Source organism: Zalophus californianus, chromosome 10 (genome assembly GCF_009762305.2).
Source record: "Zalophus californianus isolate mZalCal1 chromosome 10, mZalCal1.pri.v2, whole genome shotgun sequence".
Lineage (NCBI taxonomy): Eukaryota > Metazoa > Chordata > Mammalia > Carnivora > Otariidae > Zalophus > Zalophus californianus.
Window position 1 is genome coordinate 69,618,939 of NC_045604.1, and position 26,018 is coordinate 69,644,956.

At 50.5% G+C, this 26,018-nt stretch overlaps 1 protein-coding gene across 3 annotated transcripts in view; it reads right to left on the reverse strand.

Annotated features, from left to right (window-relative positions):
* Positions 1–22,597, reverse strand: part of AXIN1 (axin 1) — a 55,161-nt gene extending 32,564 nt beyond the window's left edge. For 2 of the 3 annotated variants that reach the window (XM_027612599.1, XM_027612597.1), the window contains exons 1-2: positions 22,537–22,597; positions 17,598–18,558 (exon numbers count right to left, since the gene is read on the reverse strand). In XM_027612599.1, coding sequence (XP_027468400.1) covers positions 17,598–18,475 — 878 coding nt within the window. In that variant the 5' untranslated portion in view covers positions 18,476–18,558; positions 22,537–22,597. Of the gene's footprint in view, positions 1–17,597; positions 18,559–19,008; positions 19,143–22,536 lie in introns of those variants that run through there. The other variant, XM_027612598.1, reaches the window with a different exon arrangement.
* Positions 22,598–26,018: the final 3,421 nt, after the last annotated feature.

A 26,018-nucleotide genomic window follows, 5' to 3' on the forward strand; every position in this document is an offset into this window, starting at 1 on the left:
ATAGAACCCTAAACAACACATTAACTCATGAAATAGACAAATTTAACTGACAGCTATTTGGACAAGACAAGTAACAATTTATACTAGAAACGGCACCATGTCAGTATCACTCACCTTCACAAAACCGACGGGGAGGGGCGTCCTGAGCTCAGACTCTGCCATGCTGTCACCAGCGCACACCCGAGGGCCAGCAGCCAGGCCAGGCAAGAACACCCATGACACATGACCAAGCATCCCCCTGCCCGTCCCAGAGCCTGGTCCTCACCAAGACCCGAGGGACAGTGGCCGTCAGCAGGAGCCCACACCTGTCATGGCTCTGCCCCAGCCCTTCTCCTCCAGTCCTAAAAGTCTAGTGCCCTTAGAGGAAGGCATGTAAACTGCTTTGTTAGAAACAGCTTTCCCGAAGTGTGATGCACCACACCACACATCGTTAGCGCACAGACCGTAATGACTTCTAGGATACGTCCACACCCGCGAAACCGCTGCCAAAAGCAAGACAATAAATGCTTGTCACCCCAAAGTTCCCTTGTGCCCCCACCTCCACTGCCACTAGCGGCTAGGAGGCGTTTTCTAGAACTCTGCGTAAATGGGACCACACAGGGGGCCATGTGCGCCCTTTATCTGGCTTCCTTCGCTGGGCACCTGTTCTGACATCTGTGCAGGCTCTGCTCTCATCAGCAGTCCATCTCTCCTCTGTGGGTGCTACTGCTGGCTACAGGCACCACGGCTTGCTTCTCTAGCCACCTGGCAACGGCCCCCTGGGTCGTGCAGGGTGCTGTTAGCCTTGGCTGGGGGTTTAAATTTCTGCATTTTTGCATAGAGCATATAAGGTAGAGATTTTCATGGCTGACATTGGCCTGACTCCTGTCATTTTTAGTGTAAACTTCTTGATGTTATTTGTTTTATGGGTAATAATACCTACATGTGAATGTGGGCACCATCCTCAAGCTCCCGCAGTAACACAGGTTCCCCCCCAGGTGCACAACATGGCACAGCTGACAAAGACCGGCACCCCCCCACACACACACCTGCACTCTCCCAATGGGAGGGAGTATGGGTCTAGACCCATACTGTGGGGCCGGAGCTCTTTTCCACCGAGTGAGAAGATCATCACCCACACCAGAGCAACATGGCCAGCCTTCGGATGGGGTTCTGCCCAGCATCTGGGTGTCACTCACAGGACGAGCCAGCCCCTACGGAGAAGGAAGGAGAGCCGGCTTCCTAACAAAGCAACGTGCTCCAAGAGTCCTGTCTTCTTACAGAGCCTTCAATGCCATAAAGAAATGACCAAGACAAAGGCACCAGAAGGGTCGGGATGGACGTTTCCTCATTTCAAATTAACCTCTTTACAAAATGCAGAGCACCAGCCTCCCGAGAAGACATACTTCTGTGCTTCTCCAGCAGCAGACACGACTTCAGGCCATGATGCCCACATTCACACATAGGTATTATTACCCATAAAACAAATAACATCAAGAAGTTTACACTAAAAATGACAGAAGTCAGGCCAGTGTCAGCCATAAAAATCTCTACCTTATATGCTCTACGCAAAAATGCAGAAATCTGGCCCCTACACAAACCCACAGCCAAGGTTAACAGCACCCTCCAGTGACTCCCCCACATGCCCCTACTTACACATCCATCGTGAGCTTCAGATGACGGACACTTGAGTCAGCACAGGGGCAGGAGCAGGTATGGCCAGAGGCTGAACAGACAGCCTTCCACCGACACAGAGACCACAGAGCACATGGGCCACCCCTGCCGGAGCGCAGAGATAACTTTGGTGGGAGGAGATGGAAGCTGAATGAGTCACCTGGTGGCTCCAGGTGAGAGCTTCCTGCTCGGCCATCATGCTATCTGTGCATGAGGTTGCCCATGGTTACACATTCCTGCAGGCACTTTATTTATTTTTATTCTACAGTTGGCACACCCCACCCAACACAGGGTCTGGGTTGTGCAACATATCAAAGGCCCTTTATGGTCAAAATCAAACAGTAAGATGGGAGGATGTGTGTTCTGTGAACAGGCAGAGCACAGACCGAGTCAGGTGGCCCACTTGCCCCCCATCGCCAGAGGTGGGCAGAAGAGAAGACTAGCTCTAGAGTGGCCTCCGGGGCCAAATCCCCCTCACCACCACTCACCAGCTACTGACCTTGCTCAAGCTGCCATTCGTCTCCTGCCAAGTGCAACGACAATGGTTCCGAGTGTCTAAGGAATGGCACACACAGCATTTGCTGAGGTTCAGCATAAGATGCAGAAAGCCCTCCATACAGACCACGACTGTACTGTCCTGGCACCGTGTCCCTCACATCCAGAGAGAGAAGCCCTGGACGGGAAAGCCTCCAGGCAGCAGTTAAAACCCATCATTCCACCTAATTTTCCGTAAGAGTCAACACGAAGGCGAACAAACCAGACTCGAGGCTCTGGTCAGAAGCACGTGATACTCATGGGAGCCCAAGCCCTGGAGGACAGGTCCCCAGGACAGGCAGCAGACAGGCAGGACCCCCTAGTACCACTCCCTCTGTGCCACACTTCTTACACGGAGCTGTGCTCCTGAAACCAGCAGCTCTTCCAAACAACTGTGGGAGACACACATGTGGGCCACATGGATCAGGACCAGATAAAGATATGTTTGTGCCAAGAGGACTCTAGAGGGATCTAGATAGAACAGCGCTATCTCTGAGCAGTGGGACATTACATCAGTTTTGGCTCATCTGTATTTTCTTATTTTCCTGCACTAAACGTATCTCTTATATGACTTTGACAATAACATGTCTCGTGATTGATCTGCGCAGAACGGTTACTGAAATGTGCAGAACAACGCACGTGAAGAGGACTGAGAATCAGTAAGCACTGAACAGAAGTCATTCATGGAACTTCCTAATGGGGCTCCAGCATGATGAGCTAACTGAACTAGACACGCTGCCAGTCTGCTCAACATCAGTGGTATTCTCTTCAGGGCCTGGACTTACAGAGATGTTTCACTTCTGATTTTCAGGTTCTCATGGATCGGATGAACAGGAAGGTTAGCAACGCCTGAGGGGTTCCGTCTGTGAAGCCTCTGCCTTCGGCTCAGGTCATGATCCCAGGGTCCTGGGATGGAGCCCCGCATCGGGTTCCCTGCTCCATGGGGAGCCTGCTTCTCCCTCTCCCTTCTGTTCTCTCTTTCTATCAAATAAGTTTTAAAAAATGGCAGATCACATGTCAGACTCATAATGTCTTTAACACAGGTCGGAATCAGTCCATAATCCAAAACAAGATGCAGAAGCTTACAAATGAAATCCCAAGATCCCACAAAGCTGGGAAGAAGACCTATTCTCAGCTTTGAAGCTACAAGACCAAAACAGTGACTTTGGAAAAACGTGGTTTATTAAAAATAATTTTTAGGGGCGCCTGGCTGGCTCAGTCGTTAAGCGTCTGCCTTCGGCTCAGGTCGTGATCTCAGGGTCCTGGGATCAAGCCCCAACATCGGGCTCCCTGGAAGCCTGCTTCTCCCTCTCTGACTCCCCCTGCTTGTGTTCTGTCTCTCTCTGTCAAATAAATAAAAATCTTAAAAAAAAAAAGTTAAAAAAAAGTTATTGGATTTTTCTGCTTATGAGTTTTCTCTCACAATGTTTCAAAAGGATTTTCTCTTTAAAGGGTTTTACTTTATCCAAATGAACTTCACAGGACCACCTAATGAGAAAGCCAAACTACAAAGGATCCATGCAGTGTGCTCATATGTAAAGAGAACGTATAATGACAACTGCGCGTGTGGGAACGTGGCCGGGGACGCTCTTATTCGCCCATCTTTCTTCACCGTGGAAATGTTTTTATCTTTAAAGCATCTCCAACACAGCCCCATGTAGTGTCACAGAACTTTACATTCCAAAGCAAATGAAATTTCAAAGAACCAAGGTACAAGTCTGATATTCCTTCAATCCTGTTCCCTCCATTGCTGGATCTCCAACAAGGCATGTCTGCCACTGGCCTCACCCCAGCCCGACCTCTACTTTAGAACACAGCGCCAGGCCTAACACTGCTATTTCCACACCAGCAAACAGCAGAGGTTGCCTTGAGGGCAAGTCCTGGCCGCACTGCTGGGAACTCCAGGTAAGGGGGAAGAGGGTTCCAGCACAGGCACACCTACGGGCCTCTGCTTTCTGTGCCCCCAGCAAAAGTACCAGGGACACAGGTTCAAAATGTCTGCATACTTAGCTTGCTGATGAGAGCTGAATGCTAAGCATCTTTGTGTTGGGGCATGCATACATGGACACACGGAGCTGAGTCTACCTGGCATGTTTCTGCTGGGCAGCGTTGTTATCTGCCAAGACCTTGAGTTTGTTCCTCAGCTAGTTATGTTCATCTTCTTCCCCTGCAGTGAACTTGGCCACCAATCCATCCAATCATCTTTGTCACATGGGGAATGGGGCATAAACTAAGATGGATAAAAGCTATGTAATTCAAAACACAAAGAAAATCCTAGAAATGTCTGCAGTAATTAATAAAGTCATCTTAATAAGTGAAAAATGAATATATATGCAAAAGATCCAGAATTTATACTTAATATACACCATACTCTATGTGACCGACCTAATAACTTTAGGTCATATCCATTTCTCATAAGAAAATCCCTACTTTGGGGTACCTGGGTGGCTCAGATGGTTAACCATCTGCCTTCAGCTCAGGTCATGATCTGTAATTATGTTAAATATAAATAAACTATGCCAATTAAAAGGAGACAATCTGGATTTTTAAAAAAACTAACCATGGCTTATAAAAGAAATAATTTAAATATAAGAATATAGAAAAGTTGAAAATAAAAGATTAGAAACCACGTAAGTCACACAAATATTAACAAAAGAAATTTGGGACAGCATTACCAATATCAAATTAGATTTTAAAGCAAAAAACATCAGTTACAAAGAGAGAGATTTCACAACAATAAAAAGGCCAACCCTTAAGGAATATATAACTCTAAATTTGTATGCATTCAAACTATGGTTCAAAACACATAAAGCAAAATCTAACAACAATAGTACAACACCTGAAACTAATGTAACACTATGTTAATCATACTTTAAAAAAAACCTATAAATAAAATAAGAAATAGATATTAACATTCATAATGGGAGATTTTAGCCAATAAACTCAGCCTCAACATTCAATAATAGTGGTGCTAAACATTTAAGTCATAGCTTGTTCCTGTACACTTAATAAATCAGAAAGAATGTCTTTATCTGATTTTTTTAAAAAATTATCTACTTCTTTATCAAAAGTGAGAGGTCAAAAAGGTAAAACCAATGCAGAGGCAGCTAGTGGCTGTCACTATAAATTCAAGTAGCAGCTTCCTTAATAAAAGACAGGATCCCCAAAAGATGATGTGAGTGCCATGGTTCAAGTGCATAAAGCCAGCAAAGTCTGAGTCCTGCACATATTTTTTAATAGCTAGAATCATTTCAACTCAACACATATTTATCAAGAGCAGACCTGCAAACCACTATCTTAAGCCAAGAGATACAAATAAGACAAAGACACAGTCCCTTCTCAAAAGACTTTGAGTTGGGGCGCCTGGGTGGCTCAGTCGGTTAAGCGTCTGCCTTCGGCTCAGGTCATGATCCCAGGGTCCTGGGATCAAGCCCTGCATCGGGCTCCCTGCTCAGCGGGGAGCCTGCTTCTCCCTCTCCTACTCCCCCTGCTTGTTGCTCTCTCTCTCTCACTCTCTCTCTTAAATAAATATATTTAAAAAAAATTTTTTTAAAGGCTTTGAATTATTTAAAGCTAAATTTGAAAGTCGTTTCAATATACTTTTACAATTTCCCACTAACCACCACTCAGGATCACCAATAATCTCTATGCTGGTAAACTTAATTGACTGTCAGCCCCCACCCTACTTCACCTATTAGCAGCGTTTGACAGCTAATCATTCCATCCTTCCTAAACAGTTTCTTCGTTTGGTTTCCAAGACGCCACACTCGACTGGTTTCTTCCTTACTCATCTCCCATCCCTGAAGTCTCGACGGTGGAGTGTCACCTAACTCCTTTTCTCCATCTGCACACACTCTCTGGCAAACTCAGGGCTCAGGGCTCTAGGTGCCATCCATACACTGACAACTTGAGAGAGAGAGAGAGAGAGAGACCAAAGCAGAAAATGCAATGGCTTTTTTAACCCCGTTAAGAAATATCGAACCCACCTCTCGGAGCTATGTCCCACTACTCTCCCTTCCAGCCCTCTGTTCCAGCCATGCTGCCTTTCTCACTTTTCTCCCTCTACCTAGAATCACCTTCCTCCAGGTACACGGTTTGTGCTCTCCCTTTCTTGAGGTCTTGCTCAAAAGTCATCCTCTAAAATGGGACACTCTCTGGCAACACTTTGTTAAAATTACAACCCTCCCCCTGCCCCTCACTGCCCTTTCTCACCTGCTATTTCACCACAGTACTTATCACCATCTGGAACATTCTATATTTTACTTTTTTCACCTTTTATCTCTCCCTGTTGAAATAAAATGTAAGCTCCATGAGCGGAGGGATTCTGTCTGCTTTGTTCACTGGTGAACCTCCAGCTGCTAGAATAATAGTTAGCACAAAGTACTCACTGAATGAATGCATCTGTATTTCTGTCAACTCTCCTTCTAGAAGGGCAGCTGTACTGAGCTACACACAGCAGAGATATCTTTCCCTGTCTGCTCAGACACAACTTTTCTTGGACATGTGTGTACCGCTGCCCTTTACTCTCCTTTTGTTCTCCAAAACATTATGATCATAGAATAGTCCACTACCAGAATGGGGATCAACTGTCCCCTCTAAGAAGAACAAACAGTCCTCAGGAAGATCCAGCAACAAACCAAGAGTCACACAAGAAGGAAAAACACCAGCTACATCTACCCCAAGACTCCAGCCCTTCAGCTACATCAGTACGGGCAAGCCTGACCCACTGGGAAAATGTGCTCCAAGAAGTTACACATATGCATAGGATTTTTATTCACTGAGTGATCTCAGGGTATTACAGGCATCCTGAATGAATTTTCACAAAAAAAGAAAGAACTCTTTCGCAACGCTGCCACCTCCAAATCATATATTTTACAGTAATCACATCAGACCTCCGCTAAACTGCACGCTCACATCTCCTTTTCCTTCACAGATTTCTTCTCAGAATTCTCTTACCTTTGCAAACCAGGCCTAGCTCTATACATACAAGGGGCAGTCTTCCTCCCACATACATGCAGGACTTCTTGGCAATAACCAACCATACCTCCCTACTGAGGGAAGACAGAGGGCATGATGCTAAATGACAAGAATTGTTTGAGCAGCATGTGAGGGGCAGGCAGGCCTTCAGGGCCCTGTCCTCACATCCAGCACAGTCACACAACTCCTCCTCACACACTCCTGTAGGACATCGGAGACAATCTCTGGAAGAATGAAAATCAAAGGCTCCGATTTAGGGAAATCAGGTACAGGGCAAGACATTACAGGGACTAAGACTGAAAATTGAGGAACTAGATGAAAGTGTGCATGGGCACCTGGGAAACCCCAAATTCCCTTATCTGTTCAGCTCCAGAATCCAATAGCCAGCCCCCACAAAAAGGGGGGACTTAGAGCATCCCTCTCAAGGGGAAGCAATTCACCCCAGAAAAAAGACTCCACAAAGAAAGCCCACTGGCAGCATGAACACTGAGTATACCACTCAAAAAGGCCGGCTTGCATGCAGCTTTCTCTAGTGCCTCACTTTTACTTTATTTTTTAAAGATTTTATTTAGGCGCCTGGGTGGCTCAGTTGGTTGAACGTCTGCCTTCAGCTCAGGTCATGATCTCAGGGTCCTGGGATCGAGCCCCGCATCGGGCTCCCTGCTCAGCAGGAAGCCTGCTTCTCCCTCTCCCACTCCCCCTGCTTGTGTTCCCTCTCTCGCTGTCAAATAAATAAAATCTTTAAAAGGGAAAAAATAAAGATTTTATTTGAAAGAGAAATAGAGAGAGGCAGACAGAGAGCACTGCCCAGTGAATGGCAGAGGGAGAGGGAGAAGCGGACTCCCCACTGAGCAGGGAGCCTAATGAGGGGCTTGATCCCAGGACCCTAGGATCATGATCAGAGCAGAAGGCAGATGCTTACCTGACTGAGCCACCCAGGCACCCCTGGTGCCTCACTTTTAAACAAGAAGGAACAGCCAAGGATCATCATTTGGGTAAAACTTCCAGCAAGGAGGACAGAAACCAAAACAAACCATTGAGAAAGGAACTAGGAAGACACAAAGACTATCCTATGCAGAAAGCTGGGCAAACAATAATTAAGAAGTAATAACTAACATCTCCAGAAAGATTTTTTTTTAATTTTTATTTATTTATTTGACAGAGAGAGACACAGCAAGACAGGGAACACAAGCAGGGGGAGTGGGAGAGGGAGAGGGAGAAGCAGGCTTCCCGCGGAGCAGGGAGCCCGACGTGGGGCTTGATCCCAGGACCCTGGGATCACGACCTGAGCCGAAGACAGACACTTAACAACTGAGCCACCCAGGTGCCCCAGTTATCAGCCTTTTGGCATTACTTGAGTTTTTCCTTGCCTCCATATTTTTTCAGAAAAATTAAAACTAACTTAAAATACTGATTTAGTAGTGCAAACATTAAGATCTAAGATCATATGAAAAGGAAACATTTACATGCATCCTTCTTAAAGAAAAAATAGGCTTTTGAATATAGCATATAATTTAGACTTCCTTGCAACATACTTTTGTATATATTTCAATAGCATATTGTCTATAAATATGTTTTATAGGAATTTGGAAAATGTAGAAATAAACACAAAGAAGAAAATAAAAAGCCTACGTTCTCCAACTGTACAGAAAAAAAATCCCTGTGCAATCGACCCCACAATTGGACATTTGAGTTATTCTGTTAGCTATCACAAGTAACCCTGCAAGCAACATTCTTTACGACTTTTTTTTTAAGTAATCTCTACACCCAACATGGGGCTTGAACTCATGACCGTGAGATCAAGAGCCCTATGCTCTACCAGGTCCTCCTTTATGATTATTTTTAAATGTTGGTTCAAGGGGCACCTTGGTGGCTCACTATTCAGTTAAGCATCCAACTACTGATTTTGGCTCAGGCTGTGATCTCAGGGTCCTGGGATGAAGTCCTGTGTCGGGGGTCCATGCTCAGCACAGAGTCTGCTTGAGATTCTCTCTCTCCCGCTCCCTCTGACCCTCCCCCACATTTGTGTGCACGCATTCTCTCTCTCTCTCAAATAAATAAATCAATCTTCAAATGTTGGTTCAAGAGAAGACACTGGCACTATAGACTGAAGATGAGTAAAGATCCAGAGGGGGTCAGTACCAAAAACAAACAAAAAGCATTTAAATAGCTCAAAGTGCACAGAGTTGGATGAGCAGAAGGCCCAGGAATGGACAGAGAGCTCCCTGCTGCTGGGGGGCTAATGATGATACCCACCCTAGCACCTAGCCACCTCTGTCCCTTGAAACCAGAAGAGCCAAGTCCAGTTGCTACCTGAAGTTTCAATGGTTCACAGAGAAGGCTCTTGGGCCAATACTGGAACCCACCCAGCAATGGGAGTCCAACTGCAGAGGGGACATGGAGGGGCAAGGCTGAGCCCCTTCACGCCTCTTTTGTGGGCTCTCTGAAGACACTGAAGTCAGGCAACCAGCCTCAGTCCCACAAAGGGACTGAAGAGATAATACTGAGCTGTTTCCTCAGATCAAACACTTTCTAGAATTAACAGGCTCTAAAAGGACCCCGAGTGGCTCACTAAACTGAGCATTTGTACTGATGTGACACGGGGGGAAAAAAAAAGCAACACTGATTCCCCTCTACACACAGGTGTGCACCCTCTCATGTAGGTCCCAGACTGGAGAAAGAATTATTAGACTGCCTTGCTTTCCTAACTGTACTACCACTACTCACCCAAATCCCCATACTTGTAATTTCTACATGGTATACTGATGTAAATGAAGTCCAGACTGTAGAAAAGATTACCAGAGCTGGTGATTAAGAGTCAAATTCAAATCTCTGTGACACTGGGGCACAAACCTGCGAATGGGCAGTGACACCAAGCAGCTGACCTATAGGTATGGCTCAGTTCCAAGAACTGCACACCAGGCCAAGCACATCAAGCCCACACTCTCCTAAAATAGCTGCAGCTGCACGTCAGAGCCATGGGCAGCGCAGTTCACGCAAAGGACGCCGGTCAACAACATTGCTCGTCAGCTCTCTACAGGCACTTCCCTTTCATAAACCCACTGATACAGAGGTCAAGGCAAAGAGGCCTCTCTATTCCAGAATTCTCCAGTCTGATAGCTAACTGCAGATATTTTGCTGGACTCTGCTGAAACCTGTTGAAGACCATGGAGTTTTATATGACTAAAGCAGAGAAAAAACACTTTTAGACCCTCCCGTAATAATTTAAAAACTTTAATGGCCAGCCCTACCCCACTGACAGATATATGAAATGCACACAGCACGTTGGAGGTCCTGTGATGGAGTCCAGCACAGGCATGCGTGTATCGTAGGAGCTTAGGGTTGAGTCGGGGTGCACTGGGAAGTCCCAACAGAGTTGGAAGAAGGGATGACGCGATCAGACTTGCACTTAGGAAAGACTGCTTTGGCGCTGTGGGGAGAAAAGACAGAGGCCTAGGTAGAAGGTTCTGTGGTGTGGCGCCTGGGGGGCTCAGCCGGTTAAGCGTCGACTCTTGATCTCAGCTCAGATCTCGATCTCAGGGTCATGAGTTTGAGCCCCATGTTGAGCTCCATGCGTGGAGCCTACTTAAAAAAAAAAAAAAAAAACATGGTTCCAGGGGCACCTGGGTGGCTCAGTCGTTAAGCGTCTGCCTTCGGCTCAGGTCATGATCCCAGGGTCCTGGGATCGAGCCCCGCATCAGGCTCTCTGCTCAGCAGGAGGCCTGCTTCTCCCTCTCCCACCCTCCGCTTGTGTTTCCTTGCTTGCTGTCTCTCTCTCTGTCAAATAAATAAAAACATCTTTTAAAAAAATAATAAATTAAAAAAAAACATGGTTCTGTAGCGGCCCAGGAGGAGGAGGTAGGAGCCAGTGTGCAGACAGCAAGAAGCAGAGGGATATAGCACACATTGGGCAGGGAACCAGAACTTGCTGCTGTACCAGATGTGGGGGTGAAGGAAGCAGGGATCCGGTGGTTTGGGTTGACCTGGTAGATGGTGGCACCGCTGCTGGAGGCTAGAATGATTACAAGAGGAACAGGTTTGGGGTGGGGAATTACTATGCCTCCCTTGAAGGAAATATGTTATTAAAATCTGAGCATGTCTTATCTTTGAAACCATCTGTAATTCTGATACAAACTTCACCAACATCTAACAGACAACGATGAAGATGATGAATATGAAGAAGAGCCACCAATGCAAGAGCTGAAATTTACCGAGCACCTGCTCTGTGCAGGCACGGGCTGGTCTAATCACCCCCAGGCGTTATGACACGGAAGCCCTACAACAACCTCATTAGGCTGGTAGCACTTCGTCCTCCCCATTTTACATATAAGCACAGACAGATACAGCAACTTTCCCACCATCACGGACCAGAAGGCTGACCTCACGAGACACTGCCTAGTGGAAAAGTCATCAAGTGAGGGGTCACTAAGCTAAACCACCAGGCTTCCTGTTCTCCCCACCCAGCTGGCAAGGTGAGTGAGAAGATCTGCACACTCCTGACTCGAGAACCCCACAGCTGCATACTAAGATCTGTCTGAAAACATCTCTGGTCACCTACCCTGGGATCATCTGTTCGGTTAAAGAAATTCACCCAGCTGAAAGAGTCACACATCTGGAAGATGACAAGGAAATGGCAACAGGGCCATGCTCTCTCCCTAAGCTTCATGCCCCTCACAGAGGAATCACAATCACTGCCATAGACTAAGCAGGGGAGGACTTCAGGGAGAGCCAGATTTTAAAAATGAGCTACTCTCCATCACAAATGGTCTAAAAACTCACCAGTGAAGAGAATTTGCTGGAGGTCCAAAGCAAACAGGCCTACGGGGCCATGCCCTTACAGCACCCATGGGCGCACACTAAAGCCAAGCCGCCACCACTAGAGACAACGCCTAACAGCCCCCCCCGACTTGAACTCCAATCAGAAACCCAAAATCAATCTTACTTTTCTGCCTTCCATGTGAAATTGTATATATCTGGGGCATTTCCTCTTTTTACATTTCTTCTCTTGACCTTTTAAGCCATTACCAGAAATACAATCAAAAAAGCCAACAAACAGGTCAGACAGTTCCTCAGCCAAACTCCGAAGGGACCTTGGAGAGGAAGGGCCAGTTGTCCGACTTTTACTTTTTTATTTATTTTTTTATTTTTAAGTAATCTCTACACCCAATGTGGGGCTCAAACGTACAACCCCGAGATCGGCATGCTCTGCCGACCGAGCCGCCAAGCACCCTGGTTGTCGGCCCTTTAAGTGCTGAGTTGCTCCCGCTATGAAGGGTATCCATGGTCCACTCTCTGGCCATGACCATGACGACCAGCCCTGACCAGCAGCTCCTCACTGGGCTCACCAGGAAGACACAAGAAAATACCTGAGACCCTGTCCTTGGGGAACTTCTCAGCCAGTGAAGAAGGTAAGGGTAGTTAAGAGAAATGGAAAGCATTTGCAAATGTCAGTCATCAAATCCAGCAGCTAAGGCTAAGTGTGGATGGTTCAAGGGCCGAGGCAGGTGACCAACCAGGGCCAGGAGGAGAATGTGACACAGGCCCTCCCACACAGTCCCTGAACGCACCTGGGGGGCCAGGCCACACTTTTTCTTTTTAAAGATTTTATTCGTGGTGCACCTGGGTGGCTCAGTCGGTTAAGTGTCTGCCTTCAGCTCAGGTCATGATCCCAGGGTCCTGGAATCGAGCCCCACATTGGGCTCTCTGCTCAGCGGGGAGCCTGCTTCTCCCTCTCCCTCTGCCTGCTCGTCGCTCCCCCTGCTTGTGCTCTCTCTGTCAAATAAATAAAATCTTTAAAAAAAAAGATTTTATTCATTTATTTGAGAGCATGTGCACACTAGACAGGGGGCAGGGGGTACAGAGGGAGAGGCAGAAGCAGGCTCCCAGCTGAACAGGGAGCCCGACACGCTACACAACGTGGGGCTCGATTCCAGGACCCTGGGATCAGGACCTGAGCCAAAGGCAGACGCCCAGGCGCCCCCATGCCACATGTCTGATGGGGGAGTAAAACCTAAGCCTGCCAGCTATGTCTTACAGCCCCTGGGCCCTAATGCCAAATCACATGCATCATCGGACAACCTTTTGTCAATTCACACCAGCTAAAATGGTGGGTGTGAACCAACCAAAGTTATGTTCAAAGTTCATGGACTATGGCAATAGAGACTAGGAAAATTTGCAGAGACACAGAGAACAGAATTTGCAGAGACACGGAGAGCAAGGAATTCTGGGATCCCTTGGCCCAGGGGCTCAAAAGGACCCCAGCTGAGCAGGATAAATGCAGAAAAAGGACAGGGGCACGGGTGTTTTCTGAGCTTTGAGAGAGACCTAAGCATAATGCTGATTTAACTTTCACAAGTTGGCTGTATGAAGAACAGCCACGTGCACACCTGTATGGCCAAATGAAGGCTGACACTCGGGCCTCCTATGGGGAAAGAGCTGTGCCCGGTCAGGGAGGTTGACCAACACCAGAGAACATAATCGGACCAGCCCCAGGATGGAGAACCTATGGGACTGTGGGGCTCAGGTCAGGAGACCCTAAATAATGGCCCTCCAGACACACTTCTCCATGAAGAACCAATGCTTATGGGAGGCACCTGCTGCCCACAGGAAGTGCATCCCCCAGTAAGGAGATTTCCAGGCCAGCCCCCCGGCCCCCTTAGCAGCAGGCAGCACCCGCCCTCCTCTTCCCTTTCCTTTGGAGGACCATGTCCACCACTGGGGAGCAATGGGCACCTTCTGTGCCTTCTGGTTTACCCTACTTGATGAGAAGCCCAGCAGCACAGTCCCAGGCCTTTGCACAAAGATTATGCTGGCATAGTCAGGACAGAGGCACACAGAACCCGTGGCCATACAGAGCAAAATGCAGGACCTCCTTTGAATGCTGGGGGCAGTGTCTGTTTACAAAGCAAGGGAGCCCGGAGCCCAAGATCACTACAGTAACCACCTCCAACCTGCCAGCAAAACTGGCCAAGGGAAGGCAGAGACAAAGAAGAGAAGCAGCAGTTTCTTACAAAACTAAATGTGCTCTCACCTTATGACCCAGCAATCGCGCTCCATGGTGTTTACCCAAAGGAGGTGTAAACTTCTGTCCACACAAAAACCTGCACCACAGAAGTTTACTGCAGCTTTATTAATGATTGCCAGAACTTGGGAGCAATGGAGCCGTCCTTCAGCAGGCAAGTGCATAAATTAACTGTCGTCCATCCACACAATGAACTATCATCCAGTGCTAAACAGAAATGAGCTACAAGCCATGGGAAGACACGGAGTAACATTAGGTCACCAAGTGAAAGAAGCCAGTTAGAAAAGGCACACGCTGGGGGCGCCTGGGTGGCTCAGTTGGTTAAACGACTGCCTTCAGCTCAGGTCATAATCCCGGAGTCTTGGGATCGAGTCCCACATCAGGTTCCCAGCTCAGCGGGGAGGCTGCTTCTCCCTGTGACCCTCTCCCTTCTCGTGCTGTTTCTCTCTCTCTTGCTCTCTAATAAATAAATGAATAAAATCTTTAAAAAAAAAGAAAGAAAGAAAAGGCACACACTGTATGATTCCAAGTGCACGACGTTCTGGAAAAGGCAAAAGCAGTTTCCTGGGGTTGGGGAAGAGGAAAGGATGAATAGGCAGAGGCAGAGAGAATTTTCAGGACGGCTCTGTACGACACTATGATGCTGGTTCCGCGTCACCACACCTTCATCCAGCTCCCAGCGCACCCAGCGCCAGGCACCAACCCCGACGCAAACTGCGGACTTTGGGTGGTAATGGTGTTGATGTAGTTTTGTCAGCTCTAACAGACGCAATGCTCTGGTGCAGAGTGCTGATAATGGGGGAGGCTGTGTGTTTGTGGGGGTGGGGGTGAGGGGAAACCTCTGTACCTTCCTCTCATTTTTGCTGATAACCTCAAACTGCTCTAAAACAATAAAGTCTTTGAAAGAAAAATGGCTGGAGTCCAGATCAAACCACATCTGAAGCTGGCCCTCCCTCTGGACTTTTCATTGATCTCAGTCAACCAATCCCCTTCACTGTTTAAGCCAGGGTGGGCTGGACTTTCTGTGACTTCCAACCTAGTGCATCCTAAGTGCACACCCTTGCCAGACAAGTAGAATGTGCTGGATGCCACACCCTGTCAGTAGTAGTAAATGATGACCCGGACATCAGAGATCCGCCACCCACAAAAGCATCACAAGCAACCTCCAGCGGCATGGTGCTCGACTGCAGATGGGACTCTCAAAGTCCAGCCTTCCTCTGCCACCAGCAGCTCCATGACAAGCAAGTCAAAATTAAAATGTACCACAGTCCTCAGAGCTCAACCCACTTAAACAAGTGATGCCAACATATTCTATTAATTTAAAAGCAAAGGTTGTATATTATAAATAGAGCAAACCAAAAAAAGAAAAAGCCAAGTTGCTGTTTAAGACTGAGAACTAAGGGGCGCCTGGGTGGCTCAGTTGTTAAGCGTCTGCCTTCGGCTCAGGTCATGGTCCCACGGTCCTGGGATCGAGCCCTGCTTTGGGCTCCCTGCTCAGGGGGAAGCCTGCTTCTCCCTCTCCCACTCCCCTGCTTGTGTTCCCTCTCTCGCTCTCTCTCTCTCTGTCAAATAAATAAATGAAATCTTTAAAAAAAAAAAAGACTGAGAACTGAAAAAAGTGCAGAATGGGGCACAGGAATTTTTTTTTTTTTAAGTAATCTCTATACCCAAACTGGGACTGGAACTCACGACTCCAAGATCAAAAGTCACACTCTCCACCAACTGAGCCAGCCAATTCTGATTTCTGATTTAAAAAATTCCTGAGCCCCAGGGCGCCTGCCCGGCTCAGCTGGTAGTGTATACGACTTGATCTTGGGGTTCTATGCTCAAGCCCCACCCTGGGTGTAGAAATTATTTAAAAGTAAAATCAAGAAAGAAAAAAAGACAGAGAAACAGAAAGGAAGAAAGGAATCAGAATTGAGCTCAAAACTTTCCCCCTGAAGCCCAGGCCTCCAATTTAATCCCATCTTAAAACTGTTCTAATTAAATCATTTTAGGTTGGGTTTTAAAAACTGTGTCAGGGGGCGCCTGGGTGGCTCAGTCGGTTAAGCGTCTGCCTTTGGCTTGGGTCATGATCCCGGGGTCCTGGGATCGAGTCTCGTTATCGGGCTCCCTGCTCAGCGGGAAGCCTGCTTCTCCCTCTGCCTGCCTCTCCCCGTGCTTGTGCGCACTCCCCCCGCCCCCGTCAAATAAATAAATAAAATCTTTTAAAAAATTAAAAAAATAAAATAAAATAAAAACTGTGTCAGTTACTAGCCTCACTTAGAATAATTTTATGGCAAGTTCTGCCCTAAAATCTTGCTATATCAATAGTGTTTAGCTCAAGACAATGAGCAAAAGGCACACAAAAATTACTTCAAATGGTGTATCTTGAATCACATCACTTAAATGATATTTAAACCTTAGAAATGTTTAGTCCTGTGTTTATTAGCAAGTAGCCAGTTTCTCTACCACCGTAAGCTTGAAGAAATGATCCAGGTTTTAATAACACCACAGGGGAGGAGAGGATTCTGACTGCTGATTAAATCAGCAAGGGTCAGGCGGATACGGATACCCCACTTTGAAAGTTTCACAGGCAGGTGTCCCCAGGACCAGCTACAGGGAAATGAGTGGGAAACAGAAGTGCCCTGCCAACATCTGCTCGCATGGGCAAGAGGCTCCAACCCATGCCAAATAAATCTCCAGTAAGCACAGAAGGGACTACCGAGAAAAGAGAATGAAGATACAGGTTTCCCAAGCTGGAACAACCTCTTGACTGCACCACTGGCACCTCTCAGGTTGCAATGGGGCTGTATGCACAAGTTATACCCACGAATTCTAATGCCACTGGGAATGGACCACAGAACAGCACTCACGTTGTCAGCAGAGGGGAGAAGGTCCACCCCTAGAACTACATTCACAGGAGGTTCCCAAAGTGCTCTGACAATTTGCTGCATGGCAGCCTCCTGCCAACGCTTCCCAACCACCAGGAAGAATCTTGGAAAACTGTCACAAAAACGGTCCAGAATTCTCTACGGATTGATGCTTTTGCATGTCCACTCCTCTATCAGGCCACAAGGATTGCATCAATGGAGTAAGCCCACCTCCTATGCGAGAGGGTACAAACGTTACTGCTAAAGGGTAAGTTCGAATGTCAAGACTTTAAGACTTCCAAGACCCTTAATGGGATACAAAGCCATATACTATTTAGACTGCTCTTAAAAGGGTCCTCAACTCACAAATATTAAAAACATTTAATGACAAACGTGAAGGTATCATGAAGAAGAACGAACACCACAACTCACCCCCAGCAGCAGGAGCATACCCACTTGGGGGCTGAGGGACAAGACTGCTCCTTCCCGACACCTTTCCCTTGCCAGTTCTCCAGGTCTCGGATGTGGGCACAGACACGGACGCCCTGCATCTGACTCACCTGAATTCTCTGCCTTCGCTGTACCGTCTACTTGAGGAGGCCCGCGGGGCGGCCGTCTCCAGAAGCAGCTTCTGTGTGAGCCTGCCAGGGGGAGCAGGGTCTCTGCCACTGTCTTCATCTTGGTCTTGGTCACACTTCCATTCCTCATCTTCGTTCAGAGTGGGCAGGTATCCAGGTATGCCCTTCCCTGTCCCTGACCCAGAGCTCTGGTCACTACAGAGCTTCGGGCTCTCCGAGCCTGTCCTCGTATATTCCAAATAAATATCAGACTTGAGGAAAGAGGGGTAGGTGTTCTCTTCCATGGTGGACTGGATTTCTGTCTGGGCCTGGTCAAACATGGCAGGATCAATCAGCTGCTTCATGATGCAGTCCTTTATGAAGCTCTTGGTAGCTGGCTTCGTCTGCCTGGACACGATGCCATTGTTATCAAGGATATATTTGCGGTAAATAGCTTTGGCCAGCTTCAGCCTCTTCTCCTCGTTTGAGTCACAGGGCTCCAGTTTCCTGAAGCCGCTGCAGGCAAACCAGAAGTCCAGCAGGTCAGCACAGTCCTCCTGCTTCAGGAAAGTCCGAAACAGGTTTATCCCATCTTGATCGTCCAGTAAGGAGTGCAGCGACTCGGCCCACTTCAAGTACGGTGGGGTGGGTGAGGCGCTGCCCTCAGGCTCGTACCCCAGGTCCAGATCCGAGCGCCTGGGAGTGGCTGCTGAAGTCTCACCTTTAACCCCGGCACCTTTCCCGGAGCAGAAGCTGTGGCTGACAGGCCTGGGGTCTGTGGACACCAGTTCACCCTCCTCACCAGGCACTGGGGGTCGGGGGGCATCTTCGGTGAAACTTGTTCCAAGGTCCAAAGGGAAACCCTGCTCTTGGATATTCATTTTGGGACTCTGTGCGTCAATGAACAATGAGCGCTGCACCCTAATACATCAGTACTTATAGCTCCAAAGTGAATCAATCTGTCCTGTTGAAACCATTAAGAGGACAAGGATTAGGAAAGGTGGGTCCATGGAAACATGACCACAGAGGTTTTCTCAAGACAAGACTCGTAATGATGCCCACCCGCTCGAACTCAAAGCCAGAAATTCAGTTTAAATTTTCAATCTTTTGCCACAAGGTTTGTGCTATATTAAAACAATTTCTGGGAACTTTTAACTACAGGAATGCCTCCGGATCTAAAAACTAAGCACCCAGAGCAGGGAGAGTGCCATTCCCTCAGGTGTCATTCTGTGAGAACATCATGGAGACTAGCAGCCTGGGGACCTCCCATCTTGCCACAACCAGTCCTTCCCTGCAAGCTCCAGAGAGGCAGGAGGACAGGAGGAAAGAAATATGCTTTCTAGTCCTCCTGGCTGTATAAACTTAGATGAGAGCTGGTTCCTCCCATGTAAGATGAATGAGGATGATCGCCTACCTGCACTGCAGGGTCGCTGTGATATTCAGACACAGAAAAGTATGGAACATCACACACCATCAGGTAGGTCTCACGTCTGCTTCCCACATTCTCTAGGCCCACGGCCACTGTGCCTTCTGCCTACCCCATCTCTTCACATTTAGTATGCCTCCTAACAGGTGCAAACACACAAGGAGGTGTTCCTTTAACTCTCAACACACACCTACACGAACAATTGCGGGTCACCTTCAGCACCTTCAACCAAGTGATCAAAGGACACCCCGTCCACCCCACACACAGTGGTCATCTCATACTACCAGTGTGGACAATCTCGAAAAATGCTTCCACCAGAATGCTGCCTTTGACCTCGTTTATAAGGAAAGCGTCCTTCTGATAGCAAATGGCAATTTAGTACTCTGAAGAACGGAGGAGGTATAGAAAAAGAAAATGAGGGCCAAATACAATTATACATTTTAGCTAAGGAAGCATACAGCTCACATGATCTACCTCCATAAGCTCAAATCCAAACGACCCACCCTCTTAGGGGTCAGGGGACTACGGGTTTTGTGGTTTTGTTGTTGCTGCTGCGACAGGCCTGCCGTAGGTGTAAAGGAAGGCTCTCCTGGATCTGGACTCTTTCACAGCCTTCAGTCCTCCCTGTCGTATCCTACAGGAGCTCACAGAGCCCACGAGCTGAGCTACGCCTCCCAATCTGGTGGCCGGCCGTGATCAAAGTGATCTGGCTATGGGGCCACCTGGGTGGCTCAGTCGTTGAGCATCTGCCTTCGGCTCAGGTCATGATCCCAGGGTCCTGGGATCGAGCCCCGCATCGGGCTCCCTGCTCAGCGGGAAGCCTGCTTCTCCCTCTCCCACTCCCCCTGCTTGTGTTCCCTCTCTCGCTGTGTCTATGTCAAATAAATAAATAAAATCTTTAAAAAAAAAAAAAAAAAAGTGATCTGGCTAGAAACAGGCTGGAGAGAAGCATGTCAGGTCCAAATGCCTGAACAAGCCAGAGTAAGAAAAATAAACCCCTAAAACCTGGTACCAACACAAAGGGTAGCTCTCCCTGGCCACCACTCCACACTCTGGGCCAGGGCCTACATGTAATCTGCCCCACACCTGCATTCTCACACTGTACACACCGTCCCAGGCAGCAGCAGCTGATGGCTAGAAGCAAAAAGCACCCAGAGACAGAGAATGGTTGGTCAAAATAATGTGCCCCAAATGACATTTCTGCAGCTAATGACTTTTTGTGAAAACTACTGGGTAGGCTGTAATCTCAGCACGAACAGCCTGCTTCTTAAGGTCAAGGCCCATGGGCTGTGGCACCCTGCCGTCAGGGACCACTTCAACTGCAAAGTTGCTTTCTTTGAGCCCTGTCAACATGAATGAGCACCTGTGGTGTCTTAGCTCCACACCAGCTCATGGATCTCTAATGTCCTCTTGTCCAGGACGCCTTCTTAGGAAGGAGGGCCCACGTCTGGCCCCCTGAGCCCTACTCTTAGAGACAGTCTTTACTTCACCAGCCCTCAGAAAGAACTGAGTCACTGTGTTCCAATGGGAGGTTAATTACAAGTCACTGTCACCTGCTCTGAAGACACTATCTCCTGTGTAAATTATTAGTAGCAGCCTGATTAAACCTTTTCTGCAGGACCCACAGCACCTAGCACAAGGTCTTGCAACCAATAAATATTTCATTCATTGACATGAAGGCAAATGACAACTGCCGTAGATACCAAACTGTAGCCCTTCATAGATGCTGAACTATTGTGCTATAAGAACAGCAACAAAACTCAAGATCTAGCCCTTTATTACAAAACTGGGGCTGTCTCTAAAAACTAACATCTTAATTCATGTGTGAACAAGTCCCCCTAATCATTTTAAACTATTTTTCATTGCCCGGAAGAAATAGTTCTTATAACTCACATCTATTTTTGGCTGTCAACTGACAGAAGACCTTTGGTGTCCCGGAAGCATGTGAACACCTCTCCAAATTACTGACGCTATCGAAACACGCTCTAACTCCCACAATCTCTGGGTTCCACATAGAAGCACACCAAGCGTTTAGTGCACACACGTGCATACCACACATGAAGCAGTTAATGTTAACTCAGGGTAGAGTCAAATGCCCACAAGCATTGAATCTGGCCAACAGCCTGTAACCACCATCAATAAAAGGATTCCATAAAAGTAACCTACAACTCTGATAAGGCATTTAAAATCTCCTGTAGTCACTGCTGAGGCACACCCCCTGGGTGCCATGGCAGCCAGCTCAATGCTATCCGTGTCTATATGTTTGTTTATTTTACTCAAATGTAACTTTTTAACTCTTGATTTCTGCGGAAGTAATAGAGCATGACTCTGACATTCTCCTGTCCCTTAACTAAGCTCTGAAAGGGTTAGGGTCGCTGTTTTATAGTGTAATCCATTCCTTCACCATCTAAATTCTCAATGACCAATGCAGCCCAAAAAAGTCCACTCACTTTTCTGACTCTAGAAACCCAAGAAACCCCCACACCTCCTGAAAAATCCCATAGAAACATTTTTTTGTATGCCTGTCCATTCTTGTCCCCCAATATAAGTTCTCAAAACTGAAACTCAAATATGGCTACGACCATGTGTATTCTCCAAAACAAGGCCTGTGGATCCAAGTATGCCTGAGATTCTTCCTGAAGAAGCAAAGAACATACGGGCGAGCAAAAAGGAGGGGCTGAGATGAACAGTAAGAGCTCTTCATAAGTTATCTTAAGAGATGGGCTGAGAAAAATTCCCAGAGAATTGAAGTTTGTTTGTTTTCTCTACTGTCCTCAGTGCTGAGCTGAGCCGTGCAGGTCTGGCTTCATGGGGGACTGAATTCCAAAACGTGGGGTGGAGGTCGAAGCTAAGACCCACCCCCAACAGAGTTTTGGGGAACAAGGAATCAACCTGAAAGAGTACGGCCACTGAGACAAGCCAAACCACACCTGGATCCGGCCTCAGGGAGCTCTGCCTCAGCGGGAGGGCCCTCCTTGGGTTTCGGATCCCCTCATCCTTACTTTTTGCTGGAGGAACAGGGAAGGGATGCGCCACCGTCCAGCCTCTCTCCAGGATCCCTGCACCCCACGCACACGCGAAACACGCCCCAGGCCCACAGGCTAGCACCACCCAAACACATCGGCTGCGCACCCTGCCCCTCCAGGAGAGGCCCCCCACACCCCTTCTCAGAATCCTGGGTCTTCCTTACACCCCTCCGCTCACCCAGAGCAAGGGCTGCCCTTTCTGAAGCAAACCCCGCACTTTGCCAGGTTCACACAGCCCAGCATCGACGGCCCCGGCCGTCTCCATCCCGAGCCAGCACCCCCCCCTTCGGCACGCCTGCCCTTGCAGCACCCGGGGTGCACAGCCTGCCGACGGCTGCACGCCGCCCCGCACGCCCCCGGAGCCCGCACCCGCCGAGCCCCTCTTCCGGGTCCCGCGCCCGGCCCGCCCGGCCCGGCCTACGCGGCCTACAATGGGCGGCCGCACAGGCCCGCGCCCCGCAAGAACGCGCGCCCGGCCCGCACGACTCACCCGCGGCGGCGGCGGCGGCGGCGGCGGGGCCCCGGCCCGGCTCCCGGAGCGGCGCGGCGCGGCCCATGCGCTCAGCGGCGGCGCGGCCGGCGGGACGGGGCGGGGGCGCGGCCCCGGGCGGCCCCCATCGCAGCGGCGGCGCGGCGACCCGGAGGCGGGCGCGGGGCAGGCCGCGGGGGCGCCGCCGAGGCCGGCCGCCCGCTCTCACCCGCCTGCACCGGGGGACGCGGCTCCGGCCCGACTCCGGCCGGTCCTGCGGCGGCGGCGGCGGCGGCGGCGGCCGCAAAAGCTTCCCCGAGCGGGGAGCCCGAGCCCAGAGCGCCGAAGCCCAGGCCGGAGCGCCCCCGCCGGCGCCGCCCGGAAGTGCGGGGGCGGGGCCGGAGCGCGGGGCGGGGCCCGGAGCGTGGGGGCGAGGCCGAGAGCGTGGGGCGGGGCCCGGAGCGTGAGGCGGGCCGAGAGCGCGGGGCGGGGCCAGGACGCAGTCGTTTCTGAAACAGCGGGGAGGGGCTGGAACGGGAAGCGCAACCTTAAGCGTGCGGCGCGGCGAGAGCGCGGGGCGGGGCAGGGACTTGGGGCGGGGCCGAAGCGCCAGGCGGAGCTGAATTGAGGAGAGGATCCCGGAGCAAGAGGCGAGGCTGGGAGCGTGGGGGTGGGACACGGACATGGGGCGGGACCTGGAACGCAGGGCGGGGCCGGGACGTGGGGCGGGACAGGGACGAGGGACGTAGCCTGGAGCGAAGGGCGGGGCTCGGAGCGTGGGAGCCGTACCGGGACTGTGGGGGCAGGCCGGGAGGGGGCGGGGCCAATATGGGGCGGGGCCGGAGCGTGGGCGGTCCGAGAGAGTGGGGCGGGGCCGAGAGAGGACCTGGGCGGGCCACGAGACGGGAACCCTGAGCGCTGGGAAGAGCGAAGAGCGTGGAGCCTGGGCGTGGGCGTAGGGGTGGGCCCTGAGCTCGGAGGCGGAGCCAAGAACGTCAAGGCGGGCCCAAGCGTGGGCGGAGCCAAAGGAGTGGGCGTGGTCAAATTGCAGGTGTGGAAGCCTGTGCCTTGTGCGTAGGCTGCGGGAAATTGAGCCTCTATCCCTAGGCTGTGGCGTGCGGAGACACCCTTGCGAGGGTCGCTGAGAGGCTGTGGCCACCAGGAATGCCTGGTCTGGTGCACCGAGCGGCCAGGCCGCCCCCTCATGTAGGCACTGCGAGGTGCACGCCACATTGCAGACCTTTTCTGCCGCCCACACGGATGCCCACTGGCCCAGGGCTCCCAAAGTTGGCGCCAACAGGCCCAGCCCGCACCCAGACGGCCTCACACGCCTTCAGTGGGAGCAGCATGTGCGCGGGCTGGCGGGATGGCCGGAGGGACTGGAGACCTCGCCGGGGCATTGAAGGAAGCCGGTGTGCAAGAGTTGCGCGGTTGCAGGGCAGAGCCAGGCTGACTTGGAGCTGAGCCCCTGGTAACGTCCAGTCCCTCTCTCCCCCTTCTGTGGGCCTGCGACCCCCCCCCAGCTGGCCCGGACCATGAGGAGGTGGGCTGGGGTTCCACCCTCCCTGAGTCCCCGGTAGGTCTGGACTCAAGGCCAGGGCATGCGGTAGGCAAGGGGCCTCCAGTAAACGCTGGTTGTCACTGGGGCAGGAACCCCCACCTCCAAAGAGCTGTGGCCTGGGGCTCCACCCATCTGGGCATGCCTGCTCAGTTTCTCCCAGGCATCATCTGGAGTCCGGCCAAGGACTCTCCTTCCTACCCCTGCCTTCAGGTCCCACTCGCACAGGCCAGCCTGAGAGAAATGGCTTCCTGTACCCACCACACTCTCCCCTCACTGTCACCGTAGCAGCTCTTGCCCGACCTGCCAGAGCAGCTGGCTAACTCCATGTTGTCCACCCACCGCTGGCCCCTCCATGAGGGAAGGATGAGGGCACCAAAAATTTATCACTGCCCCTAAGGAATTGCTACTGGCACATCCCCCCTCACCCATGACCACCCGGACCGTGTGCTGCACAGAGCCACGCTGGGCCTGGCACCTCAAGAAATGCTCCCAGTAGCCCCCGGGGGAGGGCTACAGGCCACCACATCTTCTCCTGGACACTGCACGCCCTCACTACCCATCCTTCTCTTTCTTAATCCCCATACCAGTGCAGAAGTCCTGGCTCAGGGCTCCGTGAGCCACCCGCCAACCTGCCACCCAGGCACCCAGGGGCGGTGCCTGCCTGGGAGGTGCAGGTATGGAGGCATGCCAGCCTGCCTCTCTGAGGGCTCAGCATAGCATCCAGGGTTTCATAGGAAAGGGGGGCAATGAGGGATTAGGGCCACTAGGGAAGCACCCCCAGTCTACCAAGGGCCCAGGCCACCCAGGGCCATCACCATGCCTCAGGGCAGGCTGGGCAAGGGCTGGGGCTGTAGGGGAGGAGCTACACGACTGAACCCACACTGGCCCCACTAGGGTCTTAGCAGTAGGGGTCACTCTCACCAGCATCTAGCTGGGATGGCCCCAGGCCCCACAGTGCAGGTTCTCCCCAACCCTGTTCAGCCTAGGAGTCTTAGAGGAGATGAGACAGTGAGTGGCCTTCAAGGCATAGCAGGGTCTCTGTGGGGTGTGGGAGTCCTGGGTGGGCTGGACAGACAGCAAGAACTCCCAGACACTGGCCTCAAGTTGCCTCCCCACCCCCAGACACGGGTCCCCAATGCTTGCCTTGGTTCTGCAGAGCTGCTGCTGTGGCCAGGCCAGGCTCCCAGGGTTGTGTCCATATCCATCCTCCTCCTGGCCCATGGCGGCTGGTGTCCCCAGGCCCTGGGACCAGAACAGGACCCTGGGGCCCCTGGCTCCTTGGGGCCCCAGCCCTGCAGGGATAGGAAGGGAGTCAGAAGGCCTGGAGGAGATGCAGCGGCCCAGCTACAGTGGATTGCAACTGTGGGCATGGAGGGGTGATTGTCTGAGCCGGGTGGGAGTAGGGGTGAGCTGGCGGGGACTGTGTCAGCCCCCCAGATGTGAAACCAGACAAAGAGCCACGGGAGCCTCACTTTGGAACGGGTGAGTTCCTCGATGGGGCACCCTTCTTTCACCTTCCCAGTCAAGGGGGCTCTGGAGTTTGCCACTAGAGGCTTTGATTTGATGAACTGTAGAGGACATTTGTTCAGGCTTTCCAGGAACTACATGAAAAACTTAAGAGCAGAAATGAAATTATTTTCTTCAACTTAGACATAAAATGAGTATTTTGAAATAAAGGGAGCTTTGAAGCCTTACACGTGTTCGTCCACTTGGCTGAGGAAGACCACTTATAAAAAGTGATTCAAAGAAATCATCCAAGATGCACCAAGGAGGATGTTGAGGCGCGTCCAGCATGGCCCGATGCGTGATGATGAAAACCAGCAGCAGAGGATAAGCTGCAGAGATGGGTTACTGGGCGGCACATCCCCATTGTCTTCCTGGGAGGGGAGGACAGGAGGGACCGTTCTGATTTGGGCTTCTGGAGGGGGACAGGAGTCTCAGG